We start from the raw sequence: 23,552 nt of genomic DNA, 5'->3' as shown, positions 1-23,552 counted from the left end.
AGGTGTAAATATTTAATATAAACAGACCCAAAAAATAAGATTACATTTTAAAATATTTTCCCCCTTTTTATAATTTTTTATACAGTGGAAGTTCACAGATGATGCTGACATACTGGCACATATTTGCAACTAGCATCTGTTATCAGGATTATTGCTATATCATCATGCATCAATGGGAATTTGCTTTTGCAACACTGGAAGATTATAGGGCAATAATTACTAGAGCAATTTCAAATGGTTGTGCAAATTAACTTTTTCCACCTGCTTGTGAGGTGACCGGAACAGCTTGTTTACCACTATCACTAAGCAACAGGTATTCTCATTTTACAGGCACACAAGAGATCTGTAAATGAATATGTTCCTATGAGCCACTGGGATGTCTATGACATGATGCATCCTTTTTGTTTTTTACTATTCAGACTACATTTTTAAAACAGTACATTGAGCAAAAAAGGATATAGGTTTAAGGGAATTCTCTTAGAACTCAAAATGGCACTAGCAAGTGGACATTGGGTTGAAAAGGAGATTGAAGGAGTGCCACCCAGTCCAAGGTGAGATAATATCTTTAAAGGAAAGTTTTGTTTTTAATTTAAAAATCTAATTTCCCCCTACCCCAAGCAGCTATGCTATGTTTGGTATTCAGTTTTTGCTTCTTTAGTTTTCCTCTGTAGCTACGAGGCTGCATTTCTGTAAAAGGTGCTTAGGCCCACTAAGTAGCATTTTGCAAAGTGCATTTCATCATCACACATTTCTCAAACAGGTCAAACGTGCTTGTGTTGTCTGTCAGTGTTTGACATGCTATTGTCTAACAGACATCACATAGCTAAAGATAGCCATGTTGAAGCTAGAATTTTGTTTGTACTTTGTTCATGTATACAAATAACATTAACCTCTGTCATACAGTGCAAGAAACCACATAAGCTATAAATGTATTTTTGACTATTGAGCAACTTGACATAAGGTGAGACAAATGTAAGATGACATGCAGTATGTTCTGTGTTACTTTGTGGGTATGAGCTTTTGTCAGTTAGTCATGTTAACCTCACAGTTTCTGAACAAAAATAAAGAAGTAAAGTTTGGACACAAACATTGAGCACCTTCAAACTGTTTTAGTAACACTTTGTTGTTTCAATAACACTAAACACACCTGCACATTAAACATTCCCATGTTTACATCCAGGCATGGGCACGCCATTGCATTGGCAGGAAACATTGCTTTCTTGTATGGAGGAGTGTCAACCATATACTCTGAGGCATGTAACACAGAACATCACTAATACATGTTATTACTTGAACACGTTTCAACATATGCATAACCATAACTATAATTGGTGAATTATATTTATTTGTATTCTCTTCAGGAAGCCAGATCTGTATATCTGAATGATTTTTACATGATTACAGGTAAACATTTGTGAATAAACAAATGTGACTGACCCTAGCAACTGCATTTTCATGTTTCAATTACTTGTTATTCAATATATAGCTTTCTTTTAAGATAAAGACAACAGAATAAATGGTGCACCTAATAAAAGCACAATTTAGTAGTCTGGGTGTGTACGAATGTCCACCAGATTAGTGGGACATGTGACAGGCAGAGACCTGGACCTAATGCATTTTGAACTGAAAATCACTCCCCATTTAGACTTTATATAAACATGAAGAAAAATAAATCAAAATAATTAGTTATTAACAGTGATTTTTTTTCTTTCTTTTTTTTTTTTTTTAAAGTTACTCCCACTCGAATAACTTGGGAGATGATGCCTCAGAATGGAGTTGTACCCACAGAAAGAGAGGGGCACACACTTTGGTAAACATAAAAACATTATGAGTGTACATGCCTTACCTGTGACAATGTTAAAGCTCAGGTTTGTTGTTTCTTCTTCACAGTGTTGTCAAAGGAAAACTGTACTTATTTGGAGGTTCCAGCCATCCTCAAGCAGAAGAATGTCTCCCAGGGGTTTATTGTTTTGACATTGGTGAGCAGCTTTGTGTCTTGACAATACTATCAGAAAAAGGGTACTGTAACAAAGCTGCATGCCAGGCATTAAGGTAGACCGTCTGATAAAAGACCTTTATTCTGTGGAGGTCATACATAAAACTACTGGTTAACCAATGTGTTGTCGCTAATATATCTTTATTAGGGTGTGTCTATGAAGGTTTCATTCATCCAAGACATTGAGTTGTCCAGTAGCAGTAAGTCAATTGTTAAAATTATATGATAGTCATATAAGACCAGTGGTGTAAATTGGTGTGAAACTGCTGAGGTAAAGATTTTAGGTAGGTGCTATAAGTGCCTTTTAACTGAATCCCTTTGTTAGTGCCTCCCAGTTTGGTTATATTCAAGATTCAGGATTTAGCCTCTTTTCTCAAAGAGACACCATAAATGCAAAGGTTTTTTTTTTTCCTTCACTCTGCACTTTGTGTTTGTTTGTTTGTTGTTGTCATTGATGAGAATGTTGTTTTGTTTAGAAAAAAACAGTACTTTATTCATAGCACAATCTGGATTGTAGGCATAATTTACATTTACAGCATAATATTACTGTTTACATGTTTTAATATAACACTGGGCCTTCTCATACTCAGTGACACTGAGATGGGAGCAGCTGAAGACTGGTGGTGTAGCTTTGAAGTCTCTGAGACACAGCTCAGCAGCCTTGGGGGATAATATATATGTGTATGGAGGAATTCTGGATGGAAGACCTACAGACAATCTCATGATGTTCAACACAGGTCAGTAAAATAGACAGTTGTGTGTTTGGAATGCATAAGCTCCTCATCAGATAGAGATAAAGGGGTAGCCTACACAGGTTGACATGAATGCAGGTTAGCTCAAGCCTTAGTACAGTATATAGGATTAATGCAGTATACTTCAGTATAATTGCATTACAAAGAAGATGATCCTTTGGGAAGTTAGAGTTAGTGATGTTCTCAATATGTCCAAAGTTTTGCAAAATCTTTTTATTTAGTGTCAATGATTTGGACACCTATCAAAGCAACTGGAGCCCTACCATCTGCAAGGTAAAATCCCAAAGACAGCAGCTACGGTTCATAGACTCCAAGTTTTGAGCCAGACTGTATATCCTCTGTTAAAGGTAATCTGCATATGTTGAGTTTGTTTAGGTACATTATAATTCAAATCAGATTTATTAGCTACTTTGCAGTGCAATGTCCCACACTGGACACATTGGGTAATCAGTTCATTGGTACAGTGTGTGCAAGCCGTTGTCATGGCGTCCTGGCAGTGAGGATCATTTACTTAGTGACCTCATGTGAAAATGTAATCGGGGACCATCCATTTTCCATTCTGCCTCTATTTCTTGACTTTGGCTCAGAATTAGGGTCATCATTCCAGACACCACCATGCTGTCCCACTGCACTCCACAGTGTTTCCTTCCCATGTCACTATGAACATCTCTTTCGTAGATATAACCACACATGTGCTGTCGTCAATGAGCAGATCTTCTTGTTTGGTGGATGTGGAGGCGATGGGTCCTACCAACAAGACATTCACATTCTAAATACAGGTAAAATACAAGAAGTGAATGATTTGCCAGAGGTGCCATTCTTCTAACATCACAGACTTATTCTACATTAAAGTGTAAGGGAAGAGATTGATGTATGAAATGGCTCACTGATCATGTCCATATCAATAAACACTGGGAATTTGCTCAGTTCCAGACCAGATGCTTCCTGAATCTGTGGTACTTGACTTGACGCACTATGCTCTTCCATAGAGACCCTCAATTGGCAGAAATGTGATGTTAAGGGCGAGTCCCCCCTCTCCTGTGCTGGTCAGTCATTTACGGCTCACCATGACAAGGTCTGGAATATGGTCCATTCCCCTGTAAACCGCAAAAAAACTCGGCTCACATCAGGGTCGTGACCGTTGTCCTCATTTGCCTTTAATGATGGAAGTTAGTGATGCAACATACATATGCTGTTTGTTTAACATAGGATATTTACTTGTTTGGAGGGGCAGTCACCAGCACTGATGGAACTGTCTTTTCAAGCAATGAAATTCACAAGCTAAGCATTGGTAAGGCTCTGGAGATGTGCACTTAACTGTTGTGTTCAATGCTAACTGAGCAGTTGCCAAAGTGACTTCATTGGTCCGCCCTGTCTCATGCTCCCCCCAGCAAAGATGAAATGGAAGGTACCCTTGTATGTGGGAATTCCCCCATCAAGGCGCCATGGTCACACAGCCTTCATTCTTCACAGTCATGTAAGTTTTTTCACATGCATTTTTGAGTGTGTTGCAAAGCATGTATTAAACTTAAGTCAGAGGCACTTAGACCACCCACGATGTCAGAGTTCATAGGTGTTCATTCCAATCTGGCACAACAAAACCTGATTTAACTTATCGAGTACACCTCATTGAAAAAGAAAGATAGCTAATTAGATTGCATTGTACAGGGCTTAAAATAATACCCACAGGCTTGGCAGTCAGTGGATATTGTTGAATACAGCTGTCTTATTTTTCTTTTATAGATGTATGTGTTTGGAGGAAAAAATGAAGAACAGGAATTCAACGATTTGAAGATAATGAAATTAATCAATCCATCAGAGAGACAGCCAGGTAAGAGGCAATCACTATGCTACTGGCCAAACAGGAAATATCTGGCATCATTGTTGATTTCTTTATTCACATTTATTATATAGTCATGAAGGAGATTCTGTCTGAATTTGGACTTCAGGGAGTCAGTAATGGGTAGGCGACTTTTCAAAATCAAACCATACAGTTCAAACCATATAAATTGCTTTATCTGCTTTAGATTCATTACAAACCTTTAATGGCATCATGATAGTCATTAGAAGTAGCATGATGTCATTATCTGGAAGTGAAACCATAATCCTTCTTTTTTATGCAAATATGATCATGAAGATCTAGTTTCATTCTTAGTTTCATGTGGAAGCTCTCTTCTGTTATATAAATTGAATACACGTGTGCATTTTTTTAGCTTTGTGCCAACAAAAGTTCCCAACGTGAAGTATGAACTGAGTGAGCCTCCATTAACCATGAGGACAGAGAAATCAGAGTCAACACAGGTGACTACAGCTGTGATTGCTTGTAATAAGGAACTAGATAATGGTTTCTTATTACACCCCGATCAGCCACAACATTAAAACCATAAATGAAGTGAATAACATTAATTATCTCATTACAGTTGTATTTGTCAGGGGGCAGCAATCAAGAACAATCAGTTCTAATAGTTGATGTGTTGGACGCATAAAAAAAATGTGCAAGTGAAAGGATCTGAGAGACTTTGACAAGGGCCAAATTGTGATGGGTAGACAACGGAGCACCTCCAAAACAGCAGGTCTTTTGGGGTGTTCCTGATGTGCAGTGGTTAGTAACTACCAAAAGTGGTCCAAGGAAGGACAACTAGTGAACCTGCGACAGGGTGTGGGATGCCCAAGGCTCAAATTGCTGAAAAGGTTAATGCTGGCTATGATAGAAAGGTGTCATAACACACAATGCATCACAGCTTGTTGCACCGGGCATAGTTCCCATGCTGACCCATGTCCACTGTCAAAAGTGCCTACAATGAGCACATGAGAATCAAAGATGGACCATGAAACAATGGGAAAAGGTGGCCTGGTCTGATGAAATATGCTTTCTTTTATAACATTTGAGTGCCTGTGTGCATGTGTCACTTACCTGGGGAAGAGATGGTACCAGGATGTACTATGGGAAGAAGGCAAGGCAGCAGAGGCAGTTGGCATTGTTCTGCTGGGGCTGTTCTGCTGGGAAACCATGGATCTTGACATTCATGTGAATGTTGCTTTGATACATACAACCTACTTAAACATTGTTGCAGACCAAGTACATTCCTTCATGGCAATGGAATTCACTAAGGGCAGTGGCCTCTTTCAGCAGAATAATATGCCTTGTCACACTGCAAAAACTGTTCAGGAATAGTTTGAGGAACATGTCAAAGAGTTCAAGGTGTTGACTTGGCCTCCAAAATATCCAAATCACAATCCGATTGAGCATCTATGGGATGTGCTGGAAAAACAATTCTGATCCATGGAGGCCTCCATCGAGGAACTTACAGGACTTAAAGGATCTGCTGCTAACACCTTGGTACCAGATACCAGTTGACACCTTCAGAGGTCTTGCGGAGTCCATGCTGCTTTGATGGGTCAGAGCTGCTTTGGGTGGGGACCTACACAATCTACACAAGCACAAAAGCAAGTAGTTTTAATGTCATGACTGATCAGTGTGTGTATATGGGAGTCTGAAAGTGCTTTTCCTTGGTCTGCGCTCTTTACAGTATAATCTTAATTGCATCCTGAGCAGTATCAGCAATATTTTGATTTTGTCTCCATCAGGAAGACCAATTGAACATATTTTAAAACCAGTGCTTTGCATTGTCTAGATCACAGCTTTTCGGGATTTCACCATGGTTCGTGATGAGGCCGTGAACATGATCCAGAAAGCTTTTACAATTTTAGATGAGGAATTCCGAAAACTAGACAGGTACTGAATCAGATACAAATACACTGGGTGGATGACAAACTCAAGAAAAATAAATGAGACAGTTAATAGATTAGTAAGTATTTGGTGAGGAGACAAACTTAGTGAAATGTGAGATTTTCCTAAAAGGTTCATCCGTGTGCCAAACTACAAGTGAAGTAATATCTAGCAACTTGCAGATATTTTTTTTTTTGCTAATAAACTTTTTTTTTGTTTGGTTTTGTTTGTTTTCTTCTCTGGAAATAGGGAAAGGTTAGAGCTTTCACAAGCAGGAAAAGCACTGCAGTGTGAAAGACAGGCTTACGATGAATCTCACCAGAGGCAGACACAGGTGTGCTGTATTAATTTGTGTTCATCTGTGTAACTACGTACCTGAAACAACTTTACTTCTAATTATCCTGAACAAATAATTTTTACTTGATTAGCATTTTTCTCTCAAAACATACATTTTATATTTCGTATATTTTATATTTTGTTTATGTTGTCTTAATACAGTGGATGAAGGAAGTTGGGCTTGTGGTTCTTGTTGAACAGGAACTTCAGGAAATGCTGGAGAGGCACAAAGCTCAGAATGAGGCCTGGCTTCAAGCTCGAGCAGAGGAAAACGACAAGGAGAGGAAGGAGCTGTGTAAACTCAGGGTGTGTGACCACAAACAGTTCCTCAGTATACACTCAGGCCATGTTTCACAGGAGGGTTACTATTTATATGTTCCAACGTCTCACTAGGCAGACACATCTCTGCCCCAGTGAATATCCTACACCATACTTTGCTGAACCTCATACTTAACTAATTATCAATCATTTGTCAACAAAAGAATAAGAATGATGATAAATGGTGCAATGTACCAGTTCAAAAATAGTTTTAGCTAATATTCATTCTAATAAAGAATACCATAAACCAGTGACTGTGGTCAGGGGTCAATGTTCCTTATAGGAGGAAGTGCTTCATGAGCAGGAGAAGCTGAAAGAAGAGCAATGTAACATCCAAAAACGCAGTGAGCACCTCCTGTCCATTATGCAGCAGTTCAAAGGCATGTGAAGACACTGTCTCCATGGCAACCGAAGGAGAGGGGCCGAGTTTTGTTTTCCGTTGCACTTCTTTACTGTCATTTTTGTGTGTTTAGTTCTCATTCTGCATTTTAATCACAGTAGACATGCATGCACACACGGATCTTATATTTGCATAATTACTATTAGTTTTGTTGAACAGTAAATTTGCCTTATGTAACCAAACAAAAGTAGTCTGACAGTGTGTGTGTACTTCTGGCTGTACTGATGTGGAAACTACCTTTAAACCTCAGGATCCCCACACCCCAAAAAAATAAATGTAAAAATTTTTAATAAAAACCACATGGAAGAGGACATTGCTAATCAGTCAATCTCCCAAAGCTACATTATTGTACATTTAGTCTTCCATATATTTTTTCTTTGATCAAATCTTTTTATAAACACATAATAAAAACTGATCCTGCTAATAAATACATTTGTGGGGGGAAAAAAAAAAACAGTTCATGTTCCACAGTCACAAATAACCTTCAGGCAATTTCTTCAGGCATATTTTTTTGTGTGTTTAAGTATTAATAAATGGAATGATAAACCTGGTTCTATGAAATTAAAGATGATGTATTACCGTCAATGAACATGTTATGCTGTTGTTTTTGTTAGTTAGTGGATGTTTTCTAATTTTTTGTCTTGTCCAATCTGGGTGCAACGTTCTGTTACTAGTATGATCATTCATTTAAAATGTGTCACTTTATCTTTAGAAACATTTTCTACTGACTACAAATTTGCTACAAAATGGACTGTCAGAGAATTCTTCACAGTGACAACAGCATTCTATCTATATATATTATCCTGTTAGCTGGTTGAGACTGAATAAACACACACACATTCTCCAAGTTTTAACAAAGGGATTATCTCTATTTCGTAAACTACAGTAAATATACATGATAAGCTACTCAGCGATATATCTATTTGTTTACTTATTTATTTATGTAAACAGAATTATGAGCTGCCACAGAATATGACTGAAATCAGACAATAAGGGTTGGGGGGGGTGGCACCCCCTTCCCTGCTCCCCTGTCGCAGTGTCTGCGCAAGCACATGCGATTGTGCCCTCAAGTTTAGAGCAGAGGGGGGAAAAGATGGAAAATGTACAGCGTCTCACTATTTCGCAGGAAGGCTTGGTTTATTGCGCCAGACCTCTCCGACAGCGTAGCACTATTTAGCCGAGAGAAGGGGAGGGGAAGGCTCGGCCGCAGTTGGGGCCGCCTATGCTCATCAAACGGTGGCTGATTGAGGAGACGGGGGAGAGCAGGAGAGGAATTTTCCCCGTAGCTTTCTGTAAAAATTTGCAATAAAAAAAAGGGGTAAGCTGACAAAAACGTCCAACGTGCAGGTGTTTTGGTGCTTGCGTGAGAAGCGCGGAGCAGGCTGCTGGCGAGAGAAGGGGTTTTCAGGCGTGCAGTGGTGGTCTGAAGGCTTGATCCAGACGTTCGTGTTTTCATTTGAAATGTGTTTCTTGTCAGGCAGGGTACAGTCCCTCCTTTGTTCGGCTGCGACCGCTTCTCTGCTCTCCTCTGCTGCGGGGATTGTAAATAATAGTGAGGCAACATGGCTGACACGGCTGGTTAGGTAGGATAGCTGGCTAGCGTCTGTGATTTTTTTTTTTTATTATTATTATTATTATTATTAGCTAGACATGTTGGCTTATGCAGTTTATCGACGCCATTTAGCTGTTTCAAATGTGGGTAACAGTATTTTGGGGGTCCCCCTACAATGACTACAGCCTCCGCAGACGACAAGGTTAGGTAAGGTAGTCGTTGCTGCATAGTTAGCTTAGCTAGCCGCTCGTTTGACGAATGTTTGGTATTAAACGGTTGCTAGCCCACGTTAGCTTAGAAAGCCAGACAGGTGATTTTAAACACTTGTAATAATTATGACATTTATTGTATGCGTCTTTGTCAAAGAAGACAACTCCTCTGCACACACTGGTTCTACCACAACGAACTTTCATAGCGGAATTATTTAAATGTATTTCGTTCATGTGAATTAGCTAAGGTTAGCTAACGCTAGCTAGCTAGTAATCCAAATTGAATTTTTCCTCCGTCGGTCGTCTTCTAGGACACTACATTTATAAAAACTTTCTCTGTAACAAGTTGCCAGTTTACCTCTTGTGTAAATTAAACTGAGGCAAATGTTGGGCCGCAGACGTTTTATGAGACGGTAAAGTAACTTGTCAACTTTAATGCTCTCTATTAGCCACGTTTGCCTTTTGCGGGCAACACTGAAACGCAATCCGGCCAACTGATCTTACTGCATTGTTGAACGCTTTCGCCAAATTGAAATTTAAGGTGAGCGCCTCTTCGTTCTTGGATGGCTACAGTCAGAAACACCGGCCTGAAACACTGGGTCAGATTGCACCCTGAAACCATTGCATACGACGGGATGAATCATTCGTAGGAAACCATGTTTCGCTCCAAGGGGGCGGGGGAGCCGCGCCAGTTAATTAGTGTCTCACGACGGTCCGCTGAGCGTTTTGTAGGGCACCTCTACAGGATTAATTGATCAATTACGGCAGCAGCGCAGGTTTACGCAGGCCCTGTCCACGTCTAGCATGTACAGGAAACATGTGGCCTTCTCAGAAACCATGATTTTTTAATTTTTTTATTTTTTTATTTATTGGATTTCTTTACTGTGATTTAACGTAATGCAACGTAGTAATTTAATATATAATCAAAAGATTGGGTATATATATATATATATATATATATATATATATATATATATATATATATATATATCTCTTCAAGTGGATTGGCTTTTATGAACTGTTAAACCACAGGCCAGTCGTTAGCGATTATGTCATGGAGTCCATTGAAGGAAATAACGACTGAAGCCATTGAAAGTGTACAAATGTTCTTGTAGATAACTGATGGTGGGTGATGGTGAACAGCTTGTATCCCATTTCCATAGATGTCTAAGCCTGAATCTGCTGCCATCAGATTGTATAAACAAAGCCTTCATCTGAAAGTTTTAAAGTTTGATTTACTGATCTTATTCCAGCATTAAGACCCTGACTATTCGCATTCTTGCTCTATGAACATTACGTAATGCATTAATGTGAGTGTGTTGTTACTGATCAATTAGCCATAGCCATTAGCAGCATAATTACATGCAGACTTGGTTTTGTTCGGGAAAGGAAATGAGTAGAAACAAATGTACGAGATGTATGCGGCTGTTTTTAGTTTATCTGCAGATCGGAGTTTGGGAATCCTGTGGTAAAGCATTTCTGATGGATATTTTGCCTGATTACTGATACTTTGCATTGCCAGTCATGGTTCTTTGGAAACTACTGCACAACTGTGGTCAGTAGTGCCAGTGACATTTTGACATGCTTTTCAGAGAGCTAAAGACAGCTGACACTGAGGCTCGGGTCATAATCCTGCATATTGTGTGCATTTTCAGTCTTGTCTGTGAAATGTGTTCTTTTATCTTGAGCAAATTGGCTTAGTGAAAATATTCTTTCCAGACCCTAATGCAGTTTTATTTCTCTGACAGGACATTTTGCTGATGGGATGTACTCTGTACTAATGTTATCTCTCCCCATCAGAACAGAAGTCCTCTGTCTCAGACTGGTCATTCTATAATTCTTAAGGTTTAATGGTTTGAGCACTGTTGGTTGCTCACGGTAACTTGTAACGCAAAATCTTAACCAGCTGTACTTGATATGACATTCAGAATTGATGACCTGGAAAAACAAACTACATGGCCACCATTTTATGTTTTTGTCTATGTTGTGTGATTTTGTAACAAGGTAACACTGCACTAGCAATGAACTAGAATGATCCTGTAGAATCATGTAGAATGATCCTGATGTGTTACGTAATGCCCCCAATTTAGCTGACTAAATAATGTATGTGTCATGTCGATGCTTGTCTGATCCAATTACTGAGTAACTCTGAATGTTTGTGGCCACCATGTAGAGAGAGAGAGAGAGAAGGCTTTCTAATCAGTAAGACTAAAAAACAGCACTGTAAGGGATTTCTTAATCCCATTTTCATCACATATGTCAGTTCATGGTAAGATGCACACATAAGCAGCATATGTTTCACTAAGTTTAAAACTGCTAGTGGTTGCCTGTGTGTTTTGGAAGTGAAATAGTACCATTGATTTTCACAGTTAATTCTGTCAGATTATTATGTGAATTGTTAAAGAATATTTTAACATCCAAAGGTTTAAACATGAAACTATCATTTACGTGTTAGTTTGATGGCTATCTTGCAAGCTTTAACAAATTAAGTTACTTGTGGCCTTATGCCTGGGTCTGAGGAAGTATGATTTACACCCTGTCCGTGAAAATCAGCTTTCAAGGTACACTGCATGTGTTGATCAATGTTCAAGTTCTATATGCAGTCTACTTGAAGTAATGGTTTAAAGCTTAGCAACACGTCCCTGTGCACAACATTCAAGTTAGCACACGGTTGTAAAATAGTCCCAGGCAAGATATTAGATTACATTTGATTCTGTTATTAAACAATCTTAGCATAACTACTTTGCTTATTCTGTGTACAGTGGACATATTTGGAATGTGATTTCAGCAGCACATCTAACTTTAGAAGTGCAAACACAAACATACTGTGAAATGTACAGAACATGTTCCTTTGAGCATTATGGGTGAAAGATTTAGATGAATTGAACTGATTCAGAAGGGGACTAGTTTGATTTGGTGGGTCTTGCTAAGTACATTTAGTTATCAAGTTCATTTCCTTTTGAAATAAGTTTTATTTCAGTGTTGAGGATAAAATAAATGTTCCTTTTTGTGTGTGTGTTTTGTTTTCCTCACAGGTTTTTGAAGCCCTTCCCCAAAAGTAAGAGCCTGGATAGCCATCTGCTGGCCAAGCCCTGGATGGGCTTCTGATGATCCAGTCGTCCTCTCCAAACCAAGAATCGCACATTCCACTCTGCTAGGGTTAAACCCTTGGAATATATGACAGCACTTTCCCACACTGTAATCTGGCCCCCTTTAGTTTGAACCTACCCTCCTCATTTTACTCTTTTGTTCATCAGAGGGGTTACAATTGATATTTTCACCCTAGTCCGGCAGCGGGGCTGCTCCCCTACATCCAGATGAATGAAGACCCCATTCGGGAAGAACGCGGGCCAGAGAGCCAGAGCTGATGCGGGTAAAAGTGTTTCTGGTTTGGTTTGTCATTCTGCTCATTGGGGAACTTTTTTCTGTGAAATTTGTATTTTTCTGTGATTCTGTTATTTAAGGACATGCTGGTGTCTCTGCAAATATGATGAAGAAAAAGAATTCACACAAGTAAGTTTCTAATACTAAACAATAAACATACTGCAACTTTGAGCAATTTTATTAAATATTTATTTTACTACTGCAGTATGGGTTTTGACGAGTGATCTTTATAGGGGTGTGTGTATGAGAGTGCAAACATTTTGATACACTATTAAAGTAACTTATGCCTTACGTTGTCATTGACAAGTTTAAGGAATCCAGTCAGCTATTTTTGCAGCCAAACAAATTTCCCCGTATCAGGGTGGCTTTTCACCAGATTTGCAGCATAGACCAAGCGCACACCAGGCAGTTTCTATGTTTTCGCAGGAAACACAAGAGCAGCGTGGGGCCCACCAAGGTGTCCCAGCCCCGGCGGAACATAGTGGGCTGCCGCATCCAGCATATCTGGAAGGAGGGTAGCGGGGCAGCATCCCAGTGGAAGGGTACAGTGCTGGACCAGGTGCCCGTTAACCCGTCGCTCTACCTGATAAAGTATGACGGCTTTGACTGCGTTTATGGGCTAGAGCTGCACAAGGACGAGCGGGTGCAGGGGCTGGAAGTCCTCCCGGACCGTGTAGGTAGGCCTTGTTGGGGGTTTTTTTTTTTTTTTTGTTTTTTGTTCATTTGCCTGTGAATGCCAATTTTTTTGTTTGCTTGTTTTTTGTCATTGTCCCTGCTGTGGTGAATCTTCGTGAATGTCTTTTAGATTTTGTGGTAATGAATCTGCGGCGCCAGGTCTCTGACCTTGAGCCCCGTTCTCATGTAATGCTTCCCGATCCCTCTGCCCATCAGCTTCAACACGCATCAGCGATGCCCACCTAGCCGACACCATGATAGGCAAGGCGGTCGAGCACATGTTTGAGACCGAAGAAGGCTCAAAGGACGAATGGAGGGGCATGGTCCTGGCACGAGCGCCCATCATGAACACGTGGTTCTACATCACTTACGAAAAGGACCCCGTACTCTACATGTACCAGCTCCTCGACGACTACAAGGACGGAGACCTGAGGATCATGCCGGACTCAAGTAAGCTGTCTTTTTATTTGCTTTCTCCGATTAAAGCTGGTGCTTTGATGCAGTCTCTTTTTCTACCTTCTGGCTGCATATTGTATGTAGTTGCTAAGGGCTGCACCTCTGCAGTGCCACCTGGAGATCAGATAGGGTACCACCTGAAATCTGGGATTCTCTCTGGGCTAAGAGGCTTGCTCAGGCGCCCAGCTGCAGTGGCTCTGCGGAAGTCTCTCGCTCACCTGTTAGGGTTGTAACGTCCTTTCTCATGTGGCGTTCCAGATGACTCTCCCCCAGCTGAGCGGGAGCCCGGAGAGGTGGTGGACAGTCTCGTCGGCAAGCAGGTGGAGTACGCCAAAGAGGACGGCTCCAAACGGACTGGCATGGTCATCCACCAGGTGGAAGCCAAGCCCTCCGTCTACTTCATCAAATTCGACGACGACTTTCACATTTACGTGTACGACCTGGTGAAAACGTCGTAGGTGGGCACATGGAAGTCAGTGGAGGGGGGCGGGTGGAGGGAGAGAAAGAGAGTGATAGAGAGAGAGAGAAAGAAAGGAAGTCAAGAGAACGACTTCGGATGTGATCCACAAACTCTGCCAAAAGTTCTCGCAGAACGTTTCTTATACCACCATACGGAGACGTAGCGATGGATATTTCACTGGAGCCTTGGATTGCCACTAGTTAAGTCTCTTTTTATTATTTTTCCAGTTGAAGGGATAACTGTGTTCAACATGATATTCCCTAAACAAAAGTAGCTTAATGGTTGTCTTTTAGTATTGTTCATTCCTGTTGATTACCAGTGAAGAAAATGAGCATATATCATGTTCTCTAGCAAAGGTTGGGGTGGGAATCAGAATCAGTTCTCTGTCTAAAAGAGTTAACATGTCCTTTGTTTTGAATTGGGGCAGATTAGACTGACAGAATGGCACTTAGCCCGAAGAATGGTTCCAGAGCTCGGATTAGTCTTGCTGTGTCACCCAACATCTCTTTCTATTCGCTTTGCACAGTGAACCCAAGCAGCGTTCATCAATGGGATGATTTGGGCACTCTCTTAAAATCATTTCACACTTACTAAATTTTAGTCTTCATCTGTTTTAGATGATGCATATTTGTAATGCATGGCGGTTTCTTGCATTCTTTTTGTTATTCTGTTTTGATTCTTTGGTTTGTTTGTTTGTGAATTAGATTCCTTTTTCTTGCCACATGATTAAACGCTAATGATGGTTATTAAATGACTATCTTGAACTCTTATTTGACCTACTATGACATTGGAGCACTTGATTATCTGCTTCTGGAGGATATGTAATTAATCAAATTTGGTCACTTATTTGGAAGCTATTTAGAACTAAACATGGTTGAGCTTTGTTTGACTGACTCCATTACACAGGTCTTTTGTTTGACTGACTCCATTACACAGGTCTTTGTTTTACACAGGTCTTTGTTTGACTGACTCCATTACACAGATCTTTTGTTAGACTGACAACTTTTACACAGGTCTTGGGGAAATTCTGCTGTTGTACAGCTGTGGCTTCATAATTATTGTATTTTAAGTGTATTTCCAATTTACATTTATTTTCATTGGTGTAATGATACATTGGTGATCTTCTGAAACTTAATTTTAAAATGTATTTCTTTTCACTATGACAGGTAAAATGGTTTCTGAGGTTATAATACATTTTTAGTGTATTCTTTATTTTCAAGAGAACAAGACTAGAACATTATTTTAGAGTTATTATAGAGTATTTCAACATGCTCTATAAATATACTACAAAACACAAAGTCAATGCAGCAATAATTCAGTGGTGTGCAGGAACTGCATTGTAATGCATTTACAGCCCATTCTGATCTCATTTTATGAGGGGTAGATCCCTCATTCACCCCCCCCCCCCCCCCAGTCTGTGTTTAAATGTGTGTGTCTCACTGTAAATGATTGTCTGGTTCCAGTATTTTGATTGATTGATTATTTTGTATGTTTCTGATCTATAATCAAGGTGACCTGAGGGCCCCCTCTCAGGAATGTTACAATGTTTAAAGTAGCACACACTCATAGCCGTGTGTGCGCGTGCGTGTGTGTGTGTGTGTGTGTGTTTCATTATCTCATGTTCCTCCTTCATGAGTGTTCAGCCCACTGCAGGTTTTTTTTTTTTAAAGCTTATGATTTTAGCAGCGTTCAGTTGCATGTAGGCACTTGGCCTCATTTCAGCCTATAGACAGTTGAGCTGATGCCGTGTGCGCGCGCGTGTGTGTGTGTGTGTGTGCGCGCGCGCGTATTTCCGTGTTTCCTGGAGATGTCTTCAGTTCTCCCGCTATTGACCCTGACACCTTAAGGCAGACAACCTGCTTAACTTACCAAAAAAGAACCATGTCCGTTAAACCGTTGTGATTCTCACTGTGGAGGAAATTGTCCATGGTTATATCTTTGGACTGTTGTGTTGGATTACTTAAAGGGAGATTGAGCTCTGTAAGAAAATGGTAATGCCTCTCTGTAACTGTTGCAGCTATGTATGCATATAATGGTTTTTTTTTCGTTTGTTTTTTTGTTTGTGGGGGGTTTTTTTGGGGGGGGGGTGGATTCTGTCTTTATAATACTATAAGTGGCATATGGACGTGTCATTATGCAAACAGACACCCAGAAAAGACATGTTCGATGGATTGGCCTTTTATTTACATTTACCTACTGTAGTATTGTATCGTGTTTGATGTCAGGTCGACGTGGGAAATTTAAACAAAAATATGAACGCTAGGCCATTCTTTTTGCATGATATGAGTAGAGATGTAACTGTATGTTAGTGTGATGCATGTGTACCTGTCTTTATTTCATTTATTCGTTCCCTAAAAGAAAGTTTATTGTGTTGCTAATTGTGAATTTCTTGGTTTTGTTTTATTTTTACTTTTTTCCCATTTCTAAAGTAAAAGTATTTTATTTTCTACTATGCTCTACCGGATCAAATGCACTGGTCTTTTATGTGGAGTGCCAACTAAACGGCAAGGTACCAGTGTTAGACAGCATTTGAGGGATCATATCATATCTTTTTTGTTTTGTTTTTTTGCCTTGTGCCCCCTGTTGCTCAACAGGACTGTGTGTGTGTGTGTGTGTGTGTGTGTGTGTGTGTGTGTGTGTGTGTGTGTGTGTGTGTGTGTGTGTTTGGAGTCCCATAATTAAGACAGTAATAATTGACAGAAGGAAAAGGCCTTACATGCTTGGGACAGAATTGTTAATGTAAGTCTGGCATCGAAGTGTGTGTGTGTGTGTGTGAGAGAGAGAGAGAAACTTCATACTAATTATACATATCTGATTCAACCTTGTACATATGGAATTGGAGAGAAAAGGGTTTTTTCCTGTTCATTGCACACTTTAGACTATGTGAAGAGAATGGAAAATGACAAATATGGTCCCTTTGAGATGCTGTTGCTCTTTAATTACTTTGTTAAAAAAAAAAAAGAAAAAATTCAGTGCAATTTGATGATTGTTGCAGATACATGTATAGTTCAAGTTACATGTTCTTTACGTGTAGGTAAACGGCTTCTGTTGGACCGCTTTTTTTTTTTTCTAAACATTGTAGATAGTTCATTTTATTTGCATTTAGAAGTATAAACACATTTTAAAACCTGTTACTTAATTCTGTAAGTAATTTTTATAATTATTATGTAAGTCTATCCTTATAAGATTAAAAAAATAAAACTTCATGTGAAATAAGGTGTCTGTATCTTTTTGAAATCATGGTCTTCCTCCACTGTACATTGACGTGGTCCTTCATGTTTATATATACACATTTGAAAACAGGAGCATCCGTATCAAAAGCTAAGACTGGAGTGTTACTAAAGTAAATAAAAGTAACATGAACTCTCATTTAGTTAATGTGTAGTGCAGTGTATAGACTTGCATCCAGCCATGCAAGTCCACTCCAACCCAATTCAAATATAAAGTGCTCTGCTGAATAGGTTCAGCATACACGTGAAGACTTGAAAGTCAAAATGGAAGCAGAGAACAGAACTAAGAAAAGTGGGCGTGTGTAAAGGTATAAAAAAAAATGCAAGGTAATTTGTTTCATTTTCTCTTATCTCACTATATGGGATCAAAATAAAACTTTTGTTACATGTATATGCATCTATCTATCTATCTATCTACTCCATATGTTACAGATTAAGCCTGTACACATCTGTGGAACAAAGTGGGAGGTTGAATGCAATCAGCATAATTAATGAATAAATGAAATGCGAAATTAACTTTTCAGTGATTGCTTTCCTGTAAATAAGCGAATGAATGACTTTTCGTTCTACAAACAGAATGTGTGTGTGTGTGTGTGTGTGTGTGTGTGTGTGTGTATGATGTAGAAAATCATTGCAGACCGACATCGCTGTTTTATTGTAATGATTGCGTTTGAATTTGGCGCATTTGGTGCGCCAGCTAAACGTCTTAGGGGTTTACCCAATCAGGAGACTAGGTTTCAGCGCTCAGTAAGCACGCTGATTGGTAGTGCCAAACGTCATTTATTTACGGTGAAGGCGGATCTTAGCAAGTTTATATGTCCCTGCAATGAAAGTTTAAGTAGCTTAGTGGTTGCTTAGGGGATTGATGATAAAACCAGTCACTTATGAGAAGCTTCCTGGATGTTACTAGCTGTTGTACTCGTTGCTGGACATTGATGTTTCGAGAGCTCGGTCAGCTGGAGGCTTGGTGCCACGGCTGCGTTCTTTACGCGTTGATTTTCAAGTGGTCTCTCCAAGGACCCTGAGTTGGGAGGTCTTTTGCTTATCCTTACGCTGCATTAATTATGGTGGAGGTGTTTTCAGGACGAATACTCTTGAACAAGGAAGGTGACCACGTCGAACCAGAAGAAGCTCTTCGTAATAAAGTTGTGGGACTGTATTTTTCTGCCGGGTGGTGTCCACCCTGTCGGGACTTCACACCGCTACTTTGTGATTTTTACACGGAATTGGTGGATGAGAGTGACCCTCCGGCGCAATTCGAAATAGTTTTTATATCCTCCGACAAGTCAGCAGAGGATATGGTTGAGTACTATCATGACATGCATGGAGACTGGCTCGCCCTGCCTTGGACTGACCAGTACAAACAGTAAGTGACCGTTCTTTTTTTTTATTAGTGTTTCAGGATTTAATACAGATTGCTTTTGTGCTACGTATTGACATGCAATGGCGAGTTTTCACAGGTTATACAATCAGCCTTGATATTCTCAAATATAAAGTAGGCTAAGGCGTTTTGTAAGAGGTTTAACGAGCAGATCTCAGAAGACGGTTTAAAAATGGGCTACTGTCTCTCTGCCTATCCTGTAGTTTAACAAAGTGTGGTTTTGACAGTACATCTTGTTTTCACTTAGCAATGTCACAATTTGTTAAACTGAATAGTCTTTTGATATCAACAAGTTTTCCTAAGTCTGTAGTTTTTTTTAAATAAAAGTTTGGAAATGTATACATGCCTTCTCCTTATGGCAGGAAGTATGTGTCAAAGCCTGTAGTAATCTTGACCTGCATATGTGTGTTTGTTTTTCCTTTCAGTGAGCTAAAAAAGAGGTACAATATCACTGCTGTTCCCAAACTGGTGATAGTTAAAGAGAACGGACAGGTGATCACAGACAAAGGCAGAAAGCAAATCCGAGACCAAGGACTGACCTGCTTCAGGAGCTGGCTGGAGGTTGCTGAGATCTTCCAGAACTTTAAATGTTGACCGCTGTGAAGAGCATTTCTCCTGTACTGTGCGGCAAAGGGCTCGCGAAACTGTGAATTTTGTACTTCTCTCTTTGGGAGGAGGGCTGTAGACATGTTACTGTAACCGTAAGCATTGAGACACCCCTTTGTGAAGAGGCTGGAAAAGTTTAAAACGTTCCTGATGTTTTTGTTCATTGTCTAATATGTATTGCTGCTTTTGTGTATTTATTTTGTTCATTTTCTTAGGATAAAAGATTGATACATGTTGCTGACTTTTCAGAGTACTGTTGTTTCTCTGTTACTTGGGAAATTGCAGCTATTGTTTATATAGGTGGTGCCGTCGTGGTGCTTCAGATTCCCCAGTGTTTCATTAAAACATTGTGATGTATTCCCGAGAGCTTTTTTCCACTGTATTATGCTCCCAGCCCACCTATGTTTTGGCAGTGGTTTGCAAAACATGTACTTAAGCCATTCAGTAAGTACAAGAACGCTGTTTAAAAAAACAAACAAACAAACAAAAAAAAAAAACAGCAAACCAAGGTCTCGAGGGTCTTTAGTGTCTGCTGGCGTTTTTTGCCATAGAGCACCTTTTGTGCTTGAATACCTCAGCCAGTCTTAACAGGTTTCTAGGGAAATGCATGAACGTGCCCCCCTCCATCTTTCGACGTTCATCTACCCAGTCTCAGCAGTGTTTCTGAAGGTGTCTAACAGCATATGTAGTACGCAGTGCCTGTACAGAGGATCAGTCTCACACCATCGAGATCTTTCCATGCCTGTCCCTTCCAATAGGGGGGGCTAAAGCAGCAAAATATAGCACTCAGTGCCATTCGTTTAGCAAACTGAGGTTGTACTGGTCCCAACATAAACATATTGCTGCTGTTTATGTGAATGCTATGGTTGCGAAGGAGATCTAAATCCTTATATATATTAAATCATCTAATTTAACTAAAATATAATTTTATTATTTTCCGCTATAGCCCACCATCAATGCTCTCAAATGTAAATTTGGTCAGGAACAAGTCTAATGCAAAAGTCCCTGTGTATCTAACCAAGCATAACGAGCACCAGTAAGGCACTTTACTAAGGTCTGCCCACTCACGTGGAGAGCTAATTGGCCTAGCTCGTTTAGGCGAGGGACCACTGGGTGTGTTGTAGTGCGTCATACTCTCACTATAGGTTCTGTTGGGGACGTTATGGGTGTGACTGATTTTTATTAGTCCAGTATCAGCTTAGAACTGAGTGTTAGCCAGATCATATTCATCAGGACACATTTTGCCCGTTTGATTTCTGACAACTATTTGAAAACTAAAAGCTACCTTTTGAAATTTAAAATACATGTTTACATTGCAATAGAGCATTAATTCAGTCCAAAACAATGAGTCAAATCTTAACCTTTTAAATAGTTGAAAAACTATTTACGTTTTTTGTGAGTAACCTGCCAGAACTGAAGCATGTTGCTATGTCACCCACAGCATGTTAATTTTCTCATTTTATGACTGAAACTCTGAGCAAGCAACACACACCCAGGCCATAAAACCCGCAGAGCTGATAAAAGAGTCTAAAGAGCTTTGTTTCAAAAGAGGTCGGAAGTATTCAGGACTAACCATTAGTGCACAACTAGAACACAGAAAAATGGTCGGATCAAAAATGACTCCTAAACTATCTTTCCAACTGCTCTGCTTGGGAATTATATGCACTATTGCATTGGCATTAGGTGAGAGCTTTTATTATTATTTCATTGTAGTTGCACACATAAAAACCACAAATGATATTCACAAATTGTATTTGTTACGTAGTATTCTGAAAATGTGGCCAGTGGGAAAAGGGTGGAACTACTAGAGCCCTTTACTTGAATTATATACTTTACCTGAATCAGTTCCACCTCAAATGATATTTGTCTATATTGCATGCCATTGTTATACTGAAGGGAAAATGCATTTTCAGTCTCAACACATTGATCAAGATATTATATATATGAAGAAGATTCAAGGGACGTAATTTACTTGCACAGCTGAGAAAAGACCTTTGTTCGAAGTTTCCTATTTTCCAGAATCCTTGTGTACTACACTACAAATTTTACTACTGCAATATAAGTCTATACAAGTTGTTTTTTATTATTTAGGCCAGAGCCTAAGGATAGCATTAAGCTAGACCCTGTCAGAAGGAATAGACACAAGGATCATATATAGATTTACCCTCTATGTCATATATTACGGGGGTAATGTTTTAGATCACGTCCCTGCATTTTTCTGCAGATCCAAAATGCAATGAAACTGTGAATGACGGTACTGGACATGAGAAGATCGTGAAATTTTACTACAACCCACAGTTAGGATTTTGCAGTCCTTTCTTCTACACTGGAGAGGGTGGGAATGCCAATAGGTTCGATTCGGACCATGATTGCATGGTGTCATGTTCACCGAAGTATCAAGAGTTCTACCCAGAAGGAGGTATATCCCTGTCTGTTAAAATGTTTAAGAAATTGCCATTTCCACTGAGGATTTTGTTGCTTTGCATGTATCCTTCATCAGACTCAGAAAAAAAAGTGTGCTGGATTCTTTTTTCAGATGTAGTGTGCACGTTAAAAATGGACCCAGGCACCTGTTTTGCCTCGATTGTCATGTACTACTATGACACCACGGAGAAAAACTGCCGGATGTTCCTTTACAGAGGTTGCCAAGGGAACGGGAACCGTTTTGAATCCAGAGAAGATTGTCAAACTAGGTGTCGAGGTCAGTTCTCTCCTCTCCTCTCTTCTCTTCTCTTCTCTTCTCTTCTCTTCTCTTCTCTTCTCTTCTCTTCTCTTCTCTTCGTTTTACTTCTCTTCTCTTCTCTTCGTTTTACTTCTCTTTTTTTAGTTATATCTACTCTTGCTATTTTACATTTCTCATATAAAAGCACCTATTTCTCCTACAAGCCATTTTAGATAGCAACAGCTCACCCGAGTCTAATTTAAGTTAAACATTAAACATAGCTATGTAATTATACAGCTACTTCTGCTTTGGGAAGGTCCTGTATATCTTTACTGTCTACACATTTGCTTTTTGTTTACTGGTATTAATAATAATGTAAAAGGTTTTTTCAGCTGTAAACATGTCCTGCCACTTTATAAGTATGGTCGACTACCTGCAGCACACGCCATATATCAGTTACGCTAAAGAAAAATATCCAGAATTTAAGGACCATATTTTGGATATGTGACGTTTTAAATAGTTTAAATAGGTAGTTTAGTGCAGTTTGTACTGAAGTTTACTCATTTGTTGTCCAGCAGAGGTCAGCACAACATCATTGCAACAATTTCACTCACCGTCTTATTTTAACAGCAAGGTCTGGAAGAATGCTGGATGCAGACTCTCCTAACCCTGATCAGCAAACAGTCGACGTGGGTAAGTGTACAAATCGGTTCAGCCTGTTCACTTACCACATGACATCACTCCACCTCATACGCAGCTAACGTTGTCTTTAGCATCCTGGATTTTTTCTGCAACCTCTTGCCAAACAATATTAATGGAGTATGCGTTTGTTGTGCCAGGGTTGATCGTTGGAGTACTTGGGGGCATTATATTTGCAGTGGCAGTGATCTCTGCTGTTGCTATGCTGGTCCAGAGGTGAGACTCATCCCAAACAATCATTTCTACAGCACTGGTAATAAAGAAAGTCATGCGCAGAACACGAGTTGTTGTAATGTAATGCTAAACTGCAAAACTAGTGTGTGTTTTTTTCTTCTATTAGTAGGAAGACAAAACGAGCAGGCATGAAGAAAGTGTCAGCAAGTGAAGTTGAGATGACCTAAAGGAAAACAAGGGCCAATCTTTGTCCTCAATCGTATGCCCTAGTCTTCTGTGTGATACAAGTTGTTTTGTTTTGTTATTATTTCTGCATAACAGCAGTCTGGACAGTTTTTTCACTGATCTAGAAGAATCTGTCTCTTAAGATATCATGTGGTTTGATTATCTGATAAGCATGTGACTTGTGCTGATGTTTGGTTAGTGTTTATTGGTGTAAAACTGCTACTAGAACGTCATACTGGTGCACCTCTTTTATAGCTAAAACACAATAATTGTTCAAAGTCTATTATTTTATTTTTGAATGTGCTGT

At 39.6% G+C, this 23,552-nt stretch overlaps 4 protein-coding genes across 12 annotated transcripts; all 4 read left to right on the top strand.

The window, feature by feature from the left end:
• The first annotated feature begins 349 nt into the window (after positions 1-349).
• Positions 350-6,765, top strand: LOC145652397 (uncharacterized). 3 transcript variants are annotated; one of them, XR_014118675.1, is made up of 17 exons: positions 350-551; positions 1,181-1,253; positions 1,362-1,404; positions 1,732-1,810; positions 1,891-1,979; positions 2,587-2,733; positions 2,970-3,021; positions 3,427-3,527; positions 3,738-3,823; positions 3,958-4,039; positions 4,140-4,225; positions 4,492-4,579; positions 4,663-4,711; positions 4,962-5,049; positions 5,169-6,195; positions 6,384-6,484; positions 6,728-6,765. XR_014118675.1 is itself a non-coding variant. In XM_081702483.1 (15 exons), the coding sequence occupies exons 1-15, from the start codon at positions 490-492 to the stop codon at positions 5,232-5,234; spliced, it is 1,191 nt and encodes a 396-aa protein (XP_081558609.1). In that variant the 5' UTR covers positions 350-489; the 3' UTR covers positions 5,235-6,373. The 3 variants fall into 3 exon arrangements, 1 of the variants encoding a protein (XP_081558609.1); XR_014118676.1 differs by having other exon boundaries at positions 5,169-6,162; positions 6,728-6,745; XM_081702483.1 differs by lacking the exons at positions 6,384-6,484; positions 6,728-6,765 and having other exon boundaries at positions 5,169-6,373.
• A 1,851-nt stretch (positions 6,766-8,616) lies between these two features.
• spina (spindlin a) lies at positions 8,617-17,058 on the top strand. Of its 6 annotated transcripts, XM_027003497.3 has the most exons (7): positions 8,622-8,850; positions 12,329-12,491; positions 12,580-12,666; positions 12,758-12,806; positions 13,104-13,354; positions 13,569-13,802; positions 14,067-17,058. In XM_027003497.3, the coding sequence occupies exons 3-7, from the start codon at positions 12,615-12,617 to the stop codon at positions 14,264-14,266; spliced, it is 786 nt and encodes a 261-aa protein (XP_026859298.1). In that variant the 5' UTR covers positions 8,622-8,850; positions 12,329-12,491; positions 12,580-12,614; the 3' UTR covers positions 14,267-17,058. The 6 variants fall into 6 exon arrangements, with proteins under 6 accessions (XP_081558610.1, XP_026859298.1, XP_026859296.1 ...); XM_027003495.3 differs by having other exon boundaries at positions 8,623-8,850; positions 12,329-12,666; XM_081702484.1 differs by having other exon boundaries at positions 8,617-8,850; positions 12,329-12,666; positions 12,758-13,354.
• Positions 17,059-18,315: 1,257 nt separating this feature from the next.
• nxnl2 (nucleoredoxin like 2) lies at positions 18,316-19,843 on the top strand. The gene is made up of 2 exons (XM_027003515.3): positions 18,316-18,864; positions 19,305-19,843. Exons 1-2 carry the CDS (start codon positions 18,563-18,565, stop codon positions 19,471-19,473), a joined length of 471 nt encoding a protein of 156 aa, XP_026859316.2. The 5' UTR covers positions 18,316-18,562; the 3' UTR covers positions 19,474-19,843.
• A 1,225-nt stretch (positions 19,844-21,068) lies between these two features.
• On the top strand, positions 21,069-23,296 carry tfpil (tissue factor pathway inhibitor-like). Of its 2 annotated transcripts, none has more exons than XM_027003524.3 (6): positions 21,069-21,168; positions 21,710-21,904; positions 22,022-22,186; positions 22,778-22,840; positions 22,987-23,062; positions 23,190-23,296. In XM_027003524.3, the coding sequence occupies exons 1-6, from the start codon at positions 21,087-21,089 to the stop codon at positions 23,245-23,247; spliced, it is 639 nt and encodes a 212-aa protein (XP_026859325.2). In that variant the 5' UTR covers positions 21,069-21,086; the 3' UTR covers positions 23,248-23,296. The 2 variants fall into 2 exon arrangements, with proteins under 2 accessions (XP_026859325.2, XP_026859324.2); XM_027003523.3 differs by having other exon boundaries at positions 23,187-23,296.
• Positions 23,297-23,552: the final 256 nt, after the last annotated feature.

Source organism: Electrophorus electricus, chromosome 19 (assembly GCF_041902795.1).
Source record: "Electrophorus electricus isolate QZ-2024a chromosome 19, ASM4190279v1, whole genome shotgun sequence".
NCBI classification, from domain to species: Eukaryota; Metazoa; Chordata; class Actinopteri; order Gymnotiformes; family Gymnotidae; genus Electrophorus; species Electrophorus electricus.
The sequence above is the reverse complement of the archived record's forward strand: the minus strand, read 5'-3'. Positions and strand labels throughout refer to the sequence as shown.